The following is a 15,344-nucleotide window of genomic DNA, read 5'->3' as shown; positions in this document are numbered from 1 at the left end:
AGTAAACAGTAAGGAGTACAATTATTATGCCATGTGGTAAGAGTATGTTTACTTTTTAATAAGGAAATTGCCATACTTTAGGTAGGCCTCAGGAACCCACCCAGAAAAAAAAAAAAGCCAAAACCAAAATACACTGGAGTTATTCCTCTTAATTACCCACCAGAACTAGCTTGCAAAGAAGTAGAGGAGTCAAGCTGGAAGGTTCTTCTCTGGCTGCTGGGGTGTATAAGGCATTTGTGATCCTACAAGCTATAATGCAACATGCAAGGCAAGATGTGCCCACTCATGCAGTGGTGGCATGACTTATGTGGGTAGCCAACAGGTCTTCTATTGGATTTGAGGTCTGTGTTATAGGAGGGAATACCTACCTGGTACTATAAACCCTGTAGTCAGAGACACATGCCTGAGGACCATAGGCTCTTGTTTAGATATTGACAGGGTATTAAACTACATTCTAAGTGTCTATGTTTATACTCAGCAGCTGTGGTGGCTTGTACTGGACCTGCACAACACTCTTGGTACCAGCCAGTCATGGGCTTTGGTGAAGAGCCTGTGAGGCCCTCCTGCTCCATGCTGAAGTATTGGCTACTGATGGATTCTGGATGAGGATGGCCATTGTTTCCAGTTGTCTACTCATTGCTGAACCCAGCAAAAGGAACTTGAAAAGAGGAAGGGGAGACATGATTGGTTACAGAGGGAGACACAGGGAGGATGGTGGTGAGAATAAACAAAAGGAATCAATAAAAAAAATGAAAGAAATTGCCCAAGTATCTTCCAAAATGGCTGTGGCACTTTGTATCCCCAGAGGCAGCAAGTGGTGGTTCTTGTGGCTTGTGTCCTTGTCAGCATTTGGTGGTGTCAGTTCTGAGTGTTTTGCATCTTCTACATTGATAATCATATCATTTGTGAACAAAATTTCTTGCTTTTTTTTCCTTGCAATTAGGTTCCCTTTGTTTGCTATAGTTAGGATCTGGGATGTTTCTTGTAGTTACCGTGTGTTAAAAACTTGACTTGGCTGTTGCTGAAGAGAAATGCTGTAAACTTTAGGAAGGGGTGCAGTGGGGGATATCGCATTTCCTGTAGGCATGCCTTTGGTTTAGCAGGACGGTAGCCTCTCTCCTCTTGTCACTTCTGGTTATTAGGTGAGTTGTCTTGCTGTACCATGTGCTGCTCTTAGGATGAGCTTCCTGCCCATGGCACCAAAGCAGGGGGCCAACTGATCATGAACTGAAACTTACAAAAGTAGTAGTGAAAATGACCCCTTCTGTATAAATTGATGGATATAGCGATAGAAATCCAGTCACTTTATATCTCCTGTCCTTGTCTTACTGTGCTATCCAAGACTTCCAGCACTGTCCTTCAAGATAGCAATGAGAAGAGACATCTTTTCTTTCTCCTATCTTAGGGGGAAGCTTTGGGTTTCTCCCCATACCTGTGATGCTAATTGTAATTTTAAAATAGCTATTCTTTATCAGTTTCCTTTCTCTTCATAATTCAAGGGTCTTCCTTTTAGTCATGAATGGGTGATATCATGTGTTTTTATTTGTTGATAGAACATATTAGAAGTATTCATTCTGCTTATATCTTTTGGAAGAGAGTTTAGAAAATTGATATCACTTCTTACGTATTTTCCAGTGAAATATTTGATCTTATGTTTTTTTGAAGATTGTTAATTATTGGTTCAGTTCCTTGATAGTAATAGGCCTGGTCAGATTATCTTCTCATCTAAATTTTGGCAGATAATGTTTTTCAAGGAGTTGAACCCTTTCACCTAGGTTATCAAATTTGTTCATTGTATTCCTTTACTGTCCTTTCAATGTTTCTTCAAGTTTGTACTGGTGTCCCATTTTTCATTTCTGGTAACTATGTAACTTATGTTCACTCTTGTTTTCTTTGTTTGGCTAGATATATTGATTTTATTTTTTTAAGAACCTCCTTTTGGCTTCTTTGATTTTTCCACTAGTGATTTCACTGATTTTTATTCTAATCTTTATTATTTCTTTTCTGCTGTTTATTTTTGGAGTTAATTCCCTCTTTTGTGACCTCATGTCACACACACCTTGGTAAGCTGTTACGAGATTTGATCTTCATTGTCGGCCTGACTGTATTTAGATTCACTGTGGACAATGAGGCATATCTCTAGGTGTGTCTTTAAGGGCTTATCTGAGGGACTGTGTGGGTGACACCATCCATGCGCTGGAGGATTAGGCAGAATAAAAGGGATAAGAGAAGGCCAGCACAGTGCAGGCAGTACCCTTTCTCTATACTTCCTTGCTCTGCTATGAACTGTTCCTCTTTACTTTGTATCCCCCTTTCCATGTTGATCATGGAAATCTTTAAATTCATTAAAATCATCAAATCAGGAGCCAAAATGAACCTTTCCTCTCTTATAGCTTATTCCTGTTAGGTATTTGCCACAATGTTGAGAAAAGCTATATGTTTGTATCATAATTTAAATTATTTTTAAATTTCTCTTGATAATTGTTATCTGATCCTTGTGTTATTTAGAAGTTGTCTGCATACCATGGTAATGTTGGAAATTTCCAGCTGACTTCACTGTACTGTTTTCTACTTTAATTCATTGTAATTTAGCAGAAGATACCATATGATATGGAGTCCTCTACGTTTGTTAAACTTTGTTTTATGGTTTTGTGGTCAACAATTGCAGTGTGTTTTGCTGAATGTTCTGTATGAGCTTGAGAAAAGCACGTACTCTGCTGTCAGTGCCCTCACAATGACTTACCAAAGTGTGTGACATGAGATCAATGTCAGGCTTGGCATGGCAGCACTAAATTACACACTAGAAAATTGTTTCAGTGTCTACATACTAGAAGGCCACAGAAGAGTGAATTAATTCCAAAGTTAGATGAAGTAGCCTATAGATGCCAATTATACCTAGGTAGTTAATGCTATTTTTAAACTTAACTGGGTCCTTCCTGATTTGCTGCCTTTGGGTCTATCTGCTTCTGATGGAGAGGTGCTGAAGTCTCCACCAGTGGATCTGCTGTCCTCTCCTTGCAGTTCTGTTTGCTCACATAAGTGGTGCTGTTGTGTTCATTAGACATTGAGAACTGGTGCATCTTTTTGATCACTTTATTACTACCTAATAACTCCTTATTATGTCTGTCCCCACCCCCAGCCAACTGGCCAGAATGCATTGGATCAAAGAAACTATAGAAAATAGGCCCTTAGTAATGAGGTTGGTGTGTGTGTGTTTGTGTGTGTGTGTGTGTGTGTGTGAGTGTGTGTGTGTGTGTGTGTGTGTGTGAGAGAGTGTGTGTGCGTGCGTGCGTGCGTGCGTGTGGTGTGTGTGTGTGTGTGCGTGCGTGCGTGTTGTGTGTGTGTGTGTGTGAGTGTGTGTGCGTGCGTGCGTGCGTGCGTGAGTGAGTGTGTGTGTGTGTGTGTGTGTGTGTGTGTGTGTGTGTGTGTGTGTGTGTGCTTTAGTCCTTCACTGAGCTGGGCCTCTATATTGTGTACTCATTTCCCCTATGCCTCTTAGTTCTCCTCTACTAACTACTTAGTTTGCTATAGGAGGCTATAGTTGGTATTTCCAGTTCCCTGGACAGATCTGGCTATGCTAAAACTGTGGTTGTTTTCCTGCTGACTCTAAAAAGTGGCAAGGCTCCTGGAGATGACCACTCGTCCTTACCCATGATGGAGTTCCTCTGGCTGGCTCAGATCTGACTGCCCGTCTTCAGCAGTGCTCATGTTTATTGCTCATGTTTCTGAGTAGTGTTAAGAGCTCCTGTATTAAGCTCTGACATCCCTGTGTTCTCTTGTTTGTTTCCAAGTTGTAGAAACAGTGGTTTGCTCTGAGTCCACTTTCCTTGTTCATCTAGCAGTAGTTTTCAGTTTGTTCAGGCTTAGTTGTTCTTAGGGCAGAATGGTGTCTCCCAGTGCTAATGCTGAACTAGAAACCAGAATGTTGTATTATTGCAAGATTTTAAAATCTGTAGACATTGATAAAAATGCAAATAAAACCCCCAAAGACAACTATTGTTCATAATTTGATCCATTTTCAAATCCATATCACTTTCTCTGCAGAAGTTATTTGGAAAATGTTGTTCTCTGTTTTTCCTTGACACTGCATTATGAGCATTTCCCAGTTTTAGAAAAATTTGACTTAGGAAAGTTGTGTGAAATTCCACTGTTAGGGTTATCCTGATTTACTGACCCATTCTCCCAGTTGGGCATTTAGGCTTTCATTTCTGGTGATTGGAGCACTGTTGTCATCAATGTGATTTGAAAACTAATGATTTGAGAGATATGTCAGTTTAACAGAGGTTTGTGGTCCTCACAGTGACCACACTGCAGACTCTGTGAGGGGCAGGTCCCCTCTTCAGATCCAGCTTGATCATCACCTCTTACCATTCGTGTGAACAGTTTACCATTGTGCCTTACTCATGCAGATAACAGCACCTACTGATAAAGCATTCATGCAAGGACTGGAAGGAGGTGATGCATTTTCATGTTTTTTTCTGGTCGTATTCACTTCTGTGTTTTGTTCCATTATTTTAAGTGTTGTGACTTGTATACATATACTTATTATAAATAGTTCTTCCATTTTGTCTTTTGCCTTTTAATTTTGTACATATAGATATCTCAAAGTTTTCAATTAGATGTGAAGTCTTAAAATATTTCTTCTAAAATTGTTTTATATAGAACATCCTATTTTCTAAAATGAGACATACACTCATCTTATTTCCTATAGGTTAATTACTTCTCCTCAGTTCTTACTCTTTTTCTCTCTGGGTCATTGCCTCAGGTAGAGAAGCAGATAGTTCAGACTTAATTATTGTATTATGGAAATGTGTAAAATTTAGTGATTTATTATTACATATTTATGCTTTTTATATTTATGTAAGTATTTATTTTACATGCATTCACTTGGCTAGAGTACCAAATATCTTATGGGATTTTATCAGTGTCCTGTTGAATGTGTACATTGATCTAGAATGAAGTAAGGCTTTATTAGGATTGAATCTAGGGCCTTGGTTGTACTGGGCAAGCACTCCACTACTGAGTAGAGTGGTGTGTGCACTCCTAGTGCAGACATACTTCATTTTGATTTAAGAGTTTGGACCCATTTCTTCGTTTATTTAGGTTTTACTTTACAGTCTGTATTGGTGTTCTCTAAAGGAACAGAGTGGATGAAATAGATTCATTAGATTGGCCTACTGATGTGTCTGGGTAGTCCAGCAATAGTTGTTTCATACTGACTCCCTAGTACTGGGATTAAAGGTGTGAGCCACCATTGCCTGGCTCTGTTTCTCTTTTAGCCTGGATCAACCTCATGTAGCCCAGGGTGGCCTGTAACTCACAGTGATCCATCTGCCTCTGCCATCAGTGTTGACATTAAAGGTATGTGCCACCACTGCCTGGCCTCTGGCTAACTAGTGGCTAGCTCCACACTCTGATCTTCAGGCAAGCTTTATTTGTGAAAGTACAAACAAAACATCACCACAGTGCTTCCTGCTAAGATACTGACTATGCTGAGCCTTTGGGCTTAGTCAGTAAGACACTGCACACAACTTTAGAGAATTCAGAGGTCATCAAGGTACAGATTCCTGTGACAAGAGGAGACTATAGCAGCTGAAAGTGAATTCTTTTGAAGTGTTTCTCCTTTCCTCATCTTGTGCATATATCATATTACCTTATTTTTGTGGCTGTGATCCTAAAAATAGGTAGCTTTTTCACTCCCTCTGTCCCTGATATTAATTGCTTGCTATGTTTCTAGGTCAGGTTGTACTCTGTAAGCATTTATCATGACACGTGAGTCACTGGAAGCAGTGTTGTCCTTTCTGGGTGGTGATTATTTAGAAACTTCAACAGGCACTGTACTGTCTTCATTAGGAGTGCATATTACCTTTTTCCTGTTCTGTATTTCCAGTGACTCCTGAGAAGTAAGCAATGCAAGTGACTGCTGCCCGTGTCACAGCAGAACAGTAGAGCTTGGCTGTCTAGTTTGTGGGGCCTGTTGAAAAATTACAAATGGCCTCACAGGGCATTAGAAGTCCAGGCCTTTGGGACTCCACAGGCTGTGTAGTCCTCATGCCTCTAGGCCCAGCTGAGGCTGAAGACAAGTCATCCTCTGAAGCCCATTTCTGCTGCTCTGGCTTCTGCTCCAGATTAACCTCAGCCTTTTATCTGCCCTTGCTGGTGATTTGAATTCTTTGGAGTATATTTGTTGTCAAAGAAATGTGTTTAAGTTAGATGGTCTAGATAGTAAAATATTTTGTAAGGGAATTATGGAAATAGAATCTGGTATGTAAAACAAGTAAGTTGGGAAACAGAGGTGCAAAAATGTAAATGATAGGTTTTCTAATGTTCCCTTGGCGTGTTTACTTGTGCACACCAAGATCTTTCATCTCTAGGATATGGAGCTTAGAGCTTCTTCTTGGATTGTAAATTTCTTCTTCTTCTTTTTCTTCTTCTTTTTTTTTTTTTTTTTTTTTTTTTTGGTTTTTGGAGACAGGGTTCCTCTTTGTAGCTTTGAGACCTATCCTGGCACTCGCTCTGGAGACTAGGCTGGCCTCGAACTCACTGAGATCCACCTGCTGGGATTAAAGGCGTGCTCTACCAATGCCCGGAGGATTGTAAACTTCTTAACTGTCTGTGATCCTGCTTTCTGTACTTCTAATAAGGTATCTAGCTCTTTCTGGCTCTTTGGTCTTTTCTGGCTTAGTTTTCTTGAGTACACAGTGACTGTGTACTCCTTCACGCTTGGTGTGGCATGACAAGAGACCATTTCCTCATTGTTCATGCTTTCCCCCTATAGCATTGGCCCACATTTGTTGCTTTGAGTCAGCCTCTCACCTAGGACTGTCACACTCAAGTTGTCACTTCTTGCTACTTAGAAATCTTCCAGTCAATTGCTTACCTGCCCCTTAGGTTCTGAAGAGCAGTTTTCGTACGCGCCCGGCCTCTCCCCTCCACCCTTCCGCCCTTGCCACCCTGCCATGCTTCCTGCTTTCCTTGGCCATCACATGGCTGTCACAGCTTTTTTCAGTCTTGCTTTTTCCTATTTCACAGGAAAAGCTGTCCCACTTCTTTCCAAAATGAACTTTGGAATTTCTAAATATATCGACTCCTGCCTGCTCTGAGACCTTTATTTAGCCATTTGTCTCGTCTCTTTCATCGTCTCAAAGCTGCTTCCCTATCAACTCCTCTTCTACTTACAAATTTGTCTATGCTTTCCATGTCAAAATTATTTTAGAAGAAAAACCAAATTCTGTGTCAAGTTTTTTTAATTAAATATTTTATTAAAAGCTATAAAAAACACAGCTTACCACAGCCTAACAAGCCATTCCGTCCTGTTGAAGAGTTCAGAGGTACATCTTAGTTCAAGCGTGCTTTGATGCAGGCCCATTGATGTCCACCGTGGGACAGGGTGTGTCTAGACAGCCCGTCTCTTGTCCTATTTTGATTCTTCTCAGTCAGCTTCCTTCCTAATTAGCTCTCCACCCTGGCTCTCCTCCCTGCTCCTGTGTCTGAGGTCTCCTTTCCACTTCTAAGAGTCTCATTGCATCTTCTTGGGGTTGGTGTGCCGTGAACTCACCCCTGAGTCAGTGGACGCCACATGAAGAGGATGCTTGGTAGCCAAGTGTCATTTCTTTTACCAGTTTGATTTGTTGCTGTCAGGAATATAAGAGTATCCTAATCAAGAACAGAGTAGGACTAATACAGTAGCAGACGGCCTTGGGGTGAGGCTGACACAGCTAACAGTGGAATTCCATTTTCTGCTTTCTCCTTTTGTTGAAGACTCTCATGTGGATGGTCCATTTTCCCAATCACAAGTTGGTTTCATCTTTAGTACATCACGTAACTGGATCACAGTTTGTCTCTGTGCTTCTGGGCTTTCCCTGTACTCTTGTTTCTTTTGCTCAGTGTGGGGCTCCGGCTTTATCCACACAGTTGCAGATGTCAGTAGTTCATTCTTATGTACTGGTTACATTTAGTAGTGTTACATTTAGAGAATTGCCAATTTTGTTTATGTTTCTTAATGGACAAGAGACTTGTCCATGGAAGATACCTGCTGTAGGGTTTTTGTGAGGTTTTGTTGGCCTGGTGTCACCTGCTATTCATCTACTCTTGAGGGAGAGCAGCAGAGGAGTAGGTGATACTTGTATTCTTTGCCTCACATTGAAATGCAGTGATTAAACTAACCTTAATCATTTCAGAGTGCATTGAGAATGGATATGCAAAGTTCATGGTGATAAATTTAAACAATAACAGAGAACACCTACCTCTTATTGGAAAAGTTGGACTTACATGGAGAACTACTATTTTTGATGGCTTTATTGAGGTAAAAACAAGTCTTTTTTTATTTGAAGTAACTTTATGTGTAATAATAATAAAAGTAAGTGTTGATGTGTATGCATAACCCTCCCTTACAGCATTCTGGCTTCCGTAGATTTGTGAATTCTTTTAGCAGAAAGAGATCTTCATCAAGTACTTATTTAATGTTTTTTTTCAAATAAACAGTAAGTAATTTAACAACCTATAATAGAAATAATCCAGTAAACAAAGCACATTGATACAATGGTATAGTATTCAGACAACAAAAGTTACCTATGGTTGTTAACATTGTAATGTATCTTAAATGTAGCTAGTTAAGTAGAAAAAGCAATTATAATTATATAATATCTCAGTTATACACAAATATTAGATAAATGTAGAATAAAGGTATGGATTATTGTTTACTATAAGAGCTGTTTGTTTAAAACTGAATTTCCTACGTGGCAGTCAAGTTGATTTCAAGTCTTTGTATGATTTCAAGCCTTCATATTATCGGAATTCTAAAATTTGTTTTCTCTAGTTTTGAGCTTATTCTTGAATTACCTTTTTAACAGCATTTTCCTGAGTCCTATCACAGATCTTTTTTGTGTGTGTGTGTGTGTGAAATTTGATGTTTGGTGTGGTTAAAAACAGTAATTTACAGAGATATACTTAGGTTCATTTAGTCCAATAAGAAGTCAGTTAATAAATACTACATGCCAAAATCTAAGCCAGAGGTTGTATATATCATCTTTAAGAACAGCCAAAAGAGATGAGCTCAGTAGTCTGTGACTCAAAAATTTTGTTTTAGATAATTTTGTATTTTCATAGTTTGTAGATGAATGATGTTGTAGGATAACTCTAAGAAAAATATTTTTTAAAATACCTTTCTAAGAATTTAAAGAAAATCACATCAAATTCAGAATAGTCATATATTTACGAATATGTAGTTCAGTTTGAAGGTTTAACTAAATGGTATAGTACTTCCTTAGCACATGAGAAACCCAAGGTTTGATACCAATGCTGGAAAATAAATGAATGGAAAGAAAAGAATGAAATGAATTAATGAATGAATGAACAAATGGATGGATGGGTAGGTGGGTGGGTGGATAGACAGACAGACAGACAGACAGATAAGGTTACTAACTGGGCCTTTGGATCATCAGTGTCTACTGTGGTAAGTTTTTTACCCAGGATAGGTGTGGTAGTTTCAATATAATTGGCTCCCATAATCTCAGAGGGAGTGGCACTATTAGGCAAAGTGGCTTTGTTGGAGTAGGTATGGCCTTGTTGGAGGAAGTGTTATTTAAAGTTTTGTGTTAGTTACTGTTTTATTGCTGTGAAGAGACACCATGACCAAGGCAACTCTTATAAAAGAAAATATTTGATTGGGGGCTTGCTTGCAGTTTTCGAGGGTTAGTCCATGATCATCACGGTGAGAAGCAGAGAGGCGGCACTGGCACACTAGCTGAGAGCTTATTTCCTGATCCATAAGCAGAGAGAGCGAGAGGGAAAGAGGGAGGGAGGGAGAGAGAGAGAGAGAGAGAGAGAGAGAGAGAGAGAGAGAGAGAGAGAGAGAGAGAGATGAATAGGTCTAGTAGGTCTGGTGTAGGTTTTTGAAACCTCAAAGCCCATCCCCAGTTCCTGTCTCCTCCAACAAGGCCACACCTCCTAATCCTTCCCAACCAGTTCTCCTAACTGGGGACCAAGCATTCAAACATGAGCCTATGGGAGCCATTCTCATTTAAACCACAAGTAACTTTGCTGTCTATGGAGAGTATTGGAGAAGAATGGGTAGGTAGACTGTAGTTGTGTTTGGATAGCTCTGACTGTACCCACTGTTCCCTCACACAGTCTGTCTGTCCGTCCACTGGAGAGACGGGGGAGGTGAAGGTTGGCATTTGCTGGAAACGTTTTCACCTATTTGAAGGCTGTGCAGTTACGAGTTCCTGTTCCAATTTCCAGGATCTTGAGCAGCTAAATAGAAGTGCCAAATGGTGTGGGAGAGTTGGGGATTGTCAGAGACGGAGGGTAGAAAAATGAGAGAGATTTCCCATGGTCCATTCTCTTGTGTGACTTTGTACCCATGGTAACCCCTGGTTCTCTTTACTGAGTGGCATGAGTGTAATCTTGGAGTCACAGGTTGGTTGTAATTGCAGACAGCCTCTGCACTGTGCTCATTTTGCCCTTTGTTGTGCACATCTGGGCAGAACTGTGGTGACCGTGACCCAAGACCAGGGGCTGGATTCCTGTGGAGCCTGACCTTCAGACCATTTGGTATTGGTGATTTACCCTGCTTATCTGAGCAAATCCTAACCCTTGGTAAAAATCGAATATGTCACATATAAAGTATTATTGTTTCCTATCTTTGAGTACAGATGTGACCTTTTGTTTTTCTGTGACTGAAATGGCCATGATGTAAAAACATATTAAAAATATTAATGTTAAAAATAGACCTTGAGGACCAAGAAAGGCAGAATATAAATATGGCATGCTTAAAGTGTCAGAGTAATTTTAAAGTTGTTTAATTCCAGTTTCTTTTCACAGCAAGATCAAAGCAGGTATTTAGTTCTCTGTGGTTAGAAATGGAAGCATAGTAATTATATCATGAGATAAAGCTTTATCTTAGCTCTAATATTGAAAACAAAGTCTCCTCTGGAACTGCTTGTAAGGAGGACTCAATCCTAATCCTGAGTCCTTTAGCAATAATTATGCGGGGGTTTCCACAGCATATCTCACAGAGGCTGCACCACCAGCTGCAGAATCCGACTCTCCATCAAGCTCCGGGCATTGTTTCTGTACGTCACTCCATCTAAAGGCGTGATTCTGTGTCTTTGAAGTAGTGGGTTGTGGTCCTGGACAGTTTCTCCAGTAATACCTTTTCTCACAGGGAAGAGTTTGTTGTCTCTCCTGAGTTGGAGGTTGGGTGGATCTGCATATGCCATTTATCTATAGAGCCAGTATTATATATTATGGCAAATTTATTTTTGTAGCTTCCTAAGAAAATCCCTAAGTGAGGGATATCGTGTTCCATGTGTTTGCCATATAGTTCAGGATTTCCCTCTAGGAATCTGACCACCATAAGCATAGTGAACAGTAAGAATGCAATTTAAGAAATTGGCTTTCGGGACTTTAGTCTCTTTGTTTCATTTTGTTTAAAGGAAGGACATAAAGTAGAAAAAGGCTTTAGCTTTTGGGTATACTTCTCCATGTTTTTACCTCTCACATTGGAGAAACTAAAGCAGGAGGATAACAATCAATACAAGGCTAGCCTGGGCTACAGAGTAAGGCTCTGTCTGGAAAATAAAATAATTCTTAGTTACATATGACTATTAAAAATAGAAATGAAAGATAATCTCCTCAACCCAGAATTGTAGACATACCCTTCTAATGTATAAGATGACAAGGCATGAAGGAAAAACCAAAAGAAGACAAAAAAAGGATCGCCAAAAGAAATCCATGAATGAGAGATTCTGATAGGAATAGAGACTGATTAGGGAATATGTCATTGTGAAGTATACCGAACACACACCTGGCTGTCCACACCACTGCACAAGAAGCACAGTTACCCTAGAGCACTGTCCTGCGTGGGTCACATGACATTCAGTCACTGCAAGCATCTGTAATGTGTTTCTACCACATAAAAAGGAGAACTGGTCTATGACCTGTGAGTTGAACTTCCACGACTGAGCTCCTGGCTAGGCTTGGGATGCTCCCCACTGCATCACGACCAAGCCAGCAAGTTTTAGCTTCCTGCACTCCTGAGCTCTAGGAGACCAGTGCTTCCTCATGGGAACTGTGAAGCCCAGACCTCTGTCAATCAACCTAACAAAGCATCGCTTTGTTCACTTAGCAGAACCAGATTTGGGTGGCAAACATTATCAGCATTTACCCAGAGGGGAGTTTTACACATGAGAAGGATGTATCTACAATTCTCAAACAAAAGAGATTCTTTTATTTCTAAGTCATGGCATAGTTTGAATTTCATCCACACCAGGCAGGATTAGTGGTGGGCTGCAGGAAGATGGTTGGGGAAGTGGAACTAGGGTGGCATCAGACTTCAGACAACTGATGGTCAGTGATGTTGTGCCAGTGTCCAAGTCGCAATTCCAGTGCAGTTTTTCTGGCATGACCATGGGCTTGAATAAATTATACCAAACTTGATGGATCTTTGGGTCATCCGAGTTGTTGAGCAAGAACTTGTATATTTAATTATTGAACCTGAAAGAGGTTCAGCCTCTTTGGTGGTACACTTTGGAAGTCATGGACACCTTGGTTAATATGAATTGTGGATGTAGACAAATTCCTTCTATGGAGAAAGTGACTATATATAATAAAACCAGTGCTTTAGGTCAAGCTGCGAGGACCACTATTAGGGCCTCATAGAAGCTATGGGTGTTCTGGAAGTGCTGGAAAGGTAGTATTTGAAGCAAAGACTGCTACACAGTGCTGAGCCTGCCCAGATGGAGACTTAGCAGATGTTCACTGTGTTTAGAGACCTTGGGAAGAGATGGGGTCAGAGTGGGTTGAAGTGTGAGCAGGAGGTAAGGCTTTGAACAAAGGAAGATAGGTTTGCCTGCAGAGAGAAGGGAGAGCAAGGAGCACTGGGGCTCTGGGAGATTTATTACTCTCTGTGTGTCTGTCCCTTTGTTCCTCCCTCCCTCTGAATACCCCCACCCCCACCCCAGCAGTCATTCTAACAAGTCTGAATGTTAAAAGCTGATGGAACAGAGGCAATATTCACTGTGTCAGAGGCTACCTCCTTGTTGGTGGGTCATACCAAAACCCATCTGATAGAAGCACACTTAGCACAGATGGGCAAGTAAGGCGGTGGTGGGGGCAGAGTTTGTATTTGCCACTGGAAAGATAGGAAGGTGTTGCTCTGCCATCTCTCTGGCAAGAGTACATGATGTGCAGGGGTGAGTAGGACACAGAGGGTCATAGGAGAGGTTGAGGTATGCCAGTTCAGGGCGGAGATGGTATCCCATAATGCACAGTAGACTCAAAAAACTGTGAGCATGGCCATGGCTACCTGTGGATAGCTCCATCTGTGGCTGTGTACTGTGCTGGGTGGTTAGATGCAGACACACATGAGACACCTCAGTTCAGGCACAGCTTGGTTTTAGCCGATCTGGAGCCAGGCCAGATGAAGTGTTGATGAAGAGGCCAGTCCAGTGAAGAACAGTGAAATGGAAGCGGATGACATGAGGCCTGAGGAGAGCTAGAGGGCTGGTATGTTAGGGGTCATGGGTCATGGGTCATGGGTCATAGGTCATGATGCTCCCCAAATCTTTTCACACACACAAACACATGTGGCCACACACACTCCTTTCATCTAAGCAGATGTGTTAATTTCTTTCTTTTAACATAGTTGTGCCTCACACATGTAGTCGAGGATGCACTAGCAGTGATGGTATACAGTGGGCCGGTGGGCTGGGAACCAGGAGTAACTGAGAAAGCAGGACGTTGAAGAGACAGGTTAGAAGCAGGGCCCACACTATTGATTCTGGAAGTGCCGCATTCCCAGGAGGTAAAACTGGGGATGAATGAGTGAAGTTGAAGAGAAAATCATAGGAGTCGGATAGCCCAGACTGAGAGTCTGTCACTGGATCCACTAGCAATTGGGGTTACTCAGGAGATGGTGAGTCTTGGAGGAGAGAATGAGAGGGAGACTTAGGGGGATGGCGAGTCTAGAGCAGTGGCCGTGTGAGCAAGAGGATGGTGGGCAGCAGAGAGAAGACACATGAGGCCAGTGTGGGAGAGCTGGACGTTTGGAGTCTTGAGGAAACAGGTGACAAGAATGAAAGGTGACAGTCTGCTAGAGCATTGAGAAGCTACTGTCCAGGGCAGGATGCCACCCTCCTGTGAATGATGGCACAGACCTCTCATTTGTGGAAGACCTGCTGCCTCTAGACAGGTTACGGTACTGCCAGCTCCTTGTGCACACATGTGGATGAGCACGGCTGCTGAGGAAGTCTGGTAAGTACTAACTGACTGGGTTTTGAATAAAAAGTGGGTCCAGTGATGTGTATGAGAGGACTCTGATGCCACAAGCAGCCTTCCCAGTCAGTTTTACAGAGTCACAATTCCCATGGAAATGAGCCTGTTATCCCGACACTTGTGAATCTTAATTGCAGAGTTGCTCTTTCATGGACCTGACCCTTCTGGAAGAGTACAGGAAGCCCTTTTGGTGTGTGAGTTCTCCAGTGTACTTGAGGTCTATAGCCTACCCCTCTGACGGGCCTCACTTCCTGGGGCACACTTACTGTGTGGACTACATGGACACAGAAGGAGGCGTGCATGTGGAGCTGGTGTGGATCGAAGAGACGGAAGAATACTTCATCATCAGCCTGGTCCTTTACCTCAGTGTAGCAAAAATAAATCATTGGTTTGGGACGAAATATTGACTTTAGCAGTAGGTGACAAAGTCTTGTTATTAGTGAACTGTTTAGTTTTTTACAACTTTGTTGTTATTGAAAGTTAAAATAAAGCATATCCATGTCAGTCTGTCTGGTGCCTTCTTATCTTCCACTAGAAACTATGGTTTGTGAGTAAAGGTAGTGTTTGGAAGATTAAAATTTGAATAGAGCATGCTCCAGTGAAGATTCTTGTAAGACAACAACAGACAAAATACTTGGTTGAAAGACAAGGGAGTCACGTGGCCTGTGTGAATGTGTGCACATCAGGGAAGAGCAAGTACGGCCTCGTCTGGGGCTCAGGTTAGGAGATTCTAAAGGAACAGCTGTGGTAGCTGAGGGGCTGTAGATTAGACCAGTCTTCCCAATACTTGCTTCCTGGCTCTGGTACCAAATTCCATGCAGCAGCATAAAGAGGATCTGAGTGAAGGGCAAATAGGGAATCTTTGCCATACTTTAGCAACTTAAAAAATACATAATTATTCCAATATGAAAAGTTAACAGTAAACACTAACACTGTCACTCTATCTCCAGTCCTCTGTCTTAGTTAGTTAGGTTCACTCGTCTGCTTGCCTTGACCATGGTCTTCCCACTAGAGCTTTGCTGTCTGCCATCAGCAGTTGGCCAGAATTATGCTGAGGGAACACAGCT

General features: G+C 41.5%; 1 protein-coding gene across 8 annotated transcripts in view; it reads left to right on the top strand.

Moving 5' to 3' along the window:
• Fbxo15 (F-box protein 15) overlaps nucleotides 1–14,784 on the top strand; it is a 40,116-nt gene extending 25,332 nt beyond the window's left edge. For 4 of the 8 annotated variants that reach the window (XM_027403735.2, XM_027403732.2, XM_035440295.1 and 1 more), the window contains 2 exons: nucleotides 8,181–8,305; nucleotides 14,415–14,784. In XM_027403735.2, the coding sequence (XP_027259536.1) occupies nucleotides 8,181–8,305; nucleotides 14,415–14,684 (395 nt within the window). In that variant the 3' untranslated portion in view covers nucleotides 14,685–14,784. The other 4 variants (XR_003483028.2, XM_027403736.2, XM_027403738.2 and 1 more) reach the window with 4 other exon arrangements.
• Nucleotides 14,785–15,344: the final 560 nt, after the last annotated feature.

The sequence above is a fragment of the Cricetulus griseus genome, chromosome 2 (genome assembly GCF_003668045.3).
Source record: "Cricetulus griseus strain 17A/GY chromosome 2, alternate assembly CriGri-PICRH-1.0, whole genome shotgun sequence".
In the NCBI taxonomy this organism is placed as follows: domain Eukaryota; kingdom Metazoa; phylum Chordata; class Mammalia; order Rodentia; family Cricetidae; genus Cricetulus; species Cricetulus griseus.
Note: the sequence above shows the minus strand (reverse complement) of the source record. Positions and strands in the feature narration are given on the sequence as shown.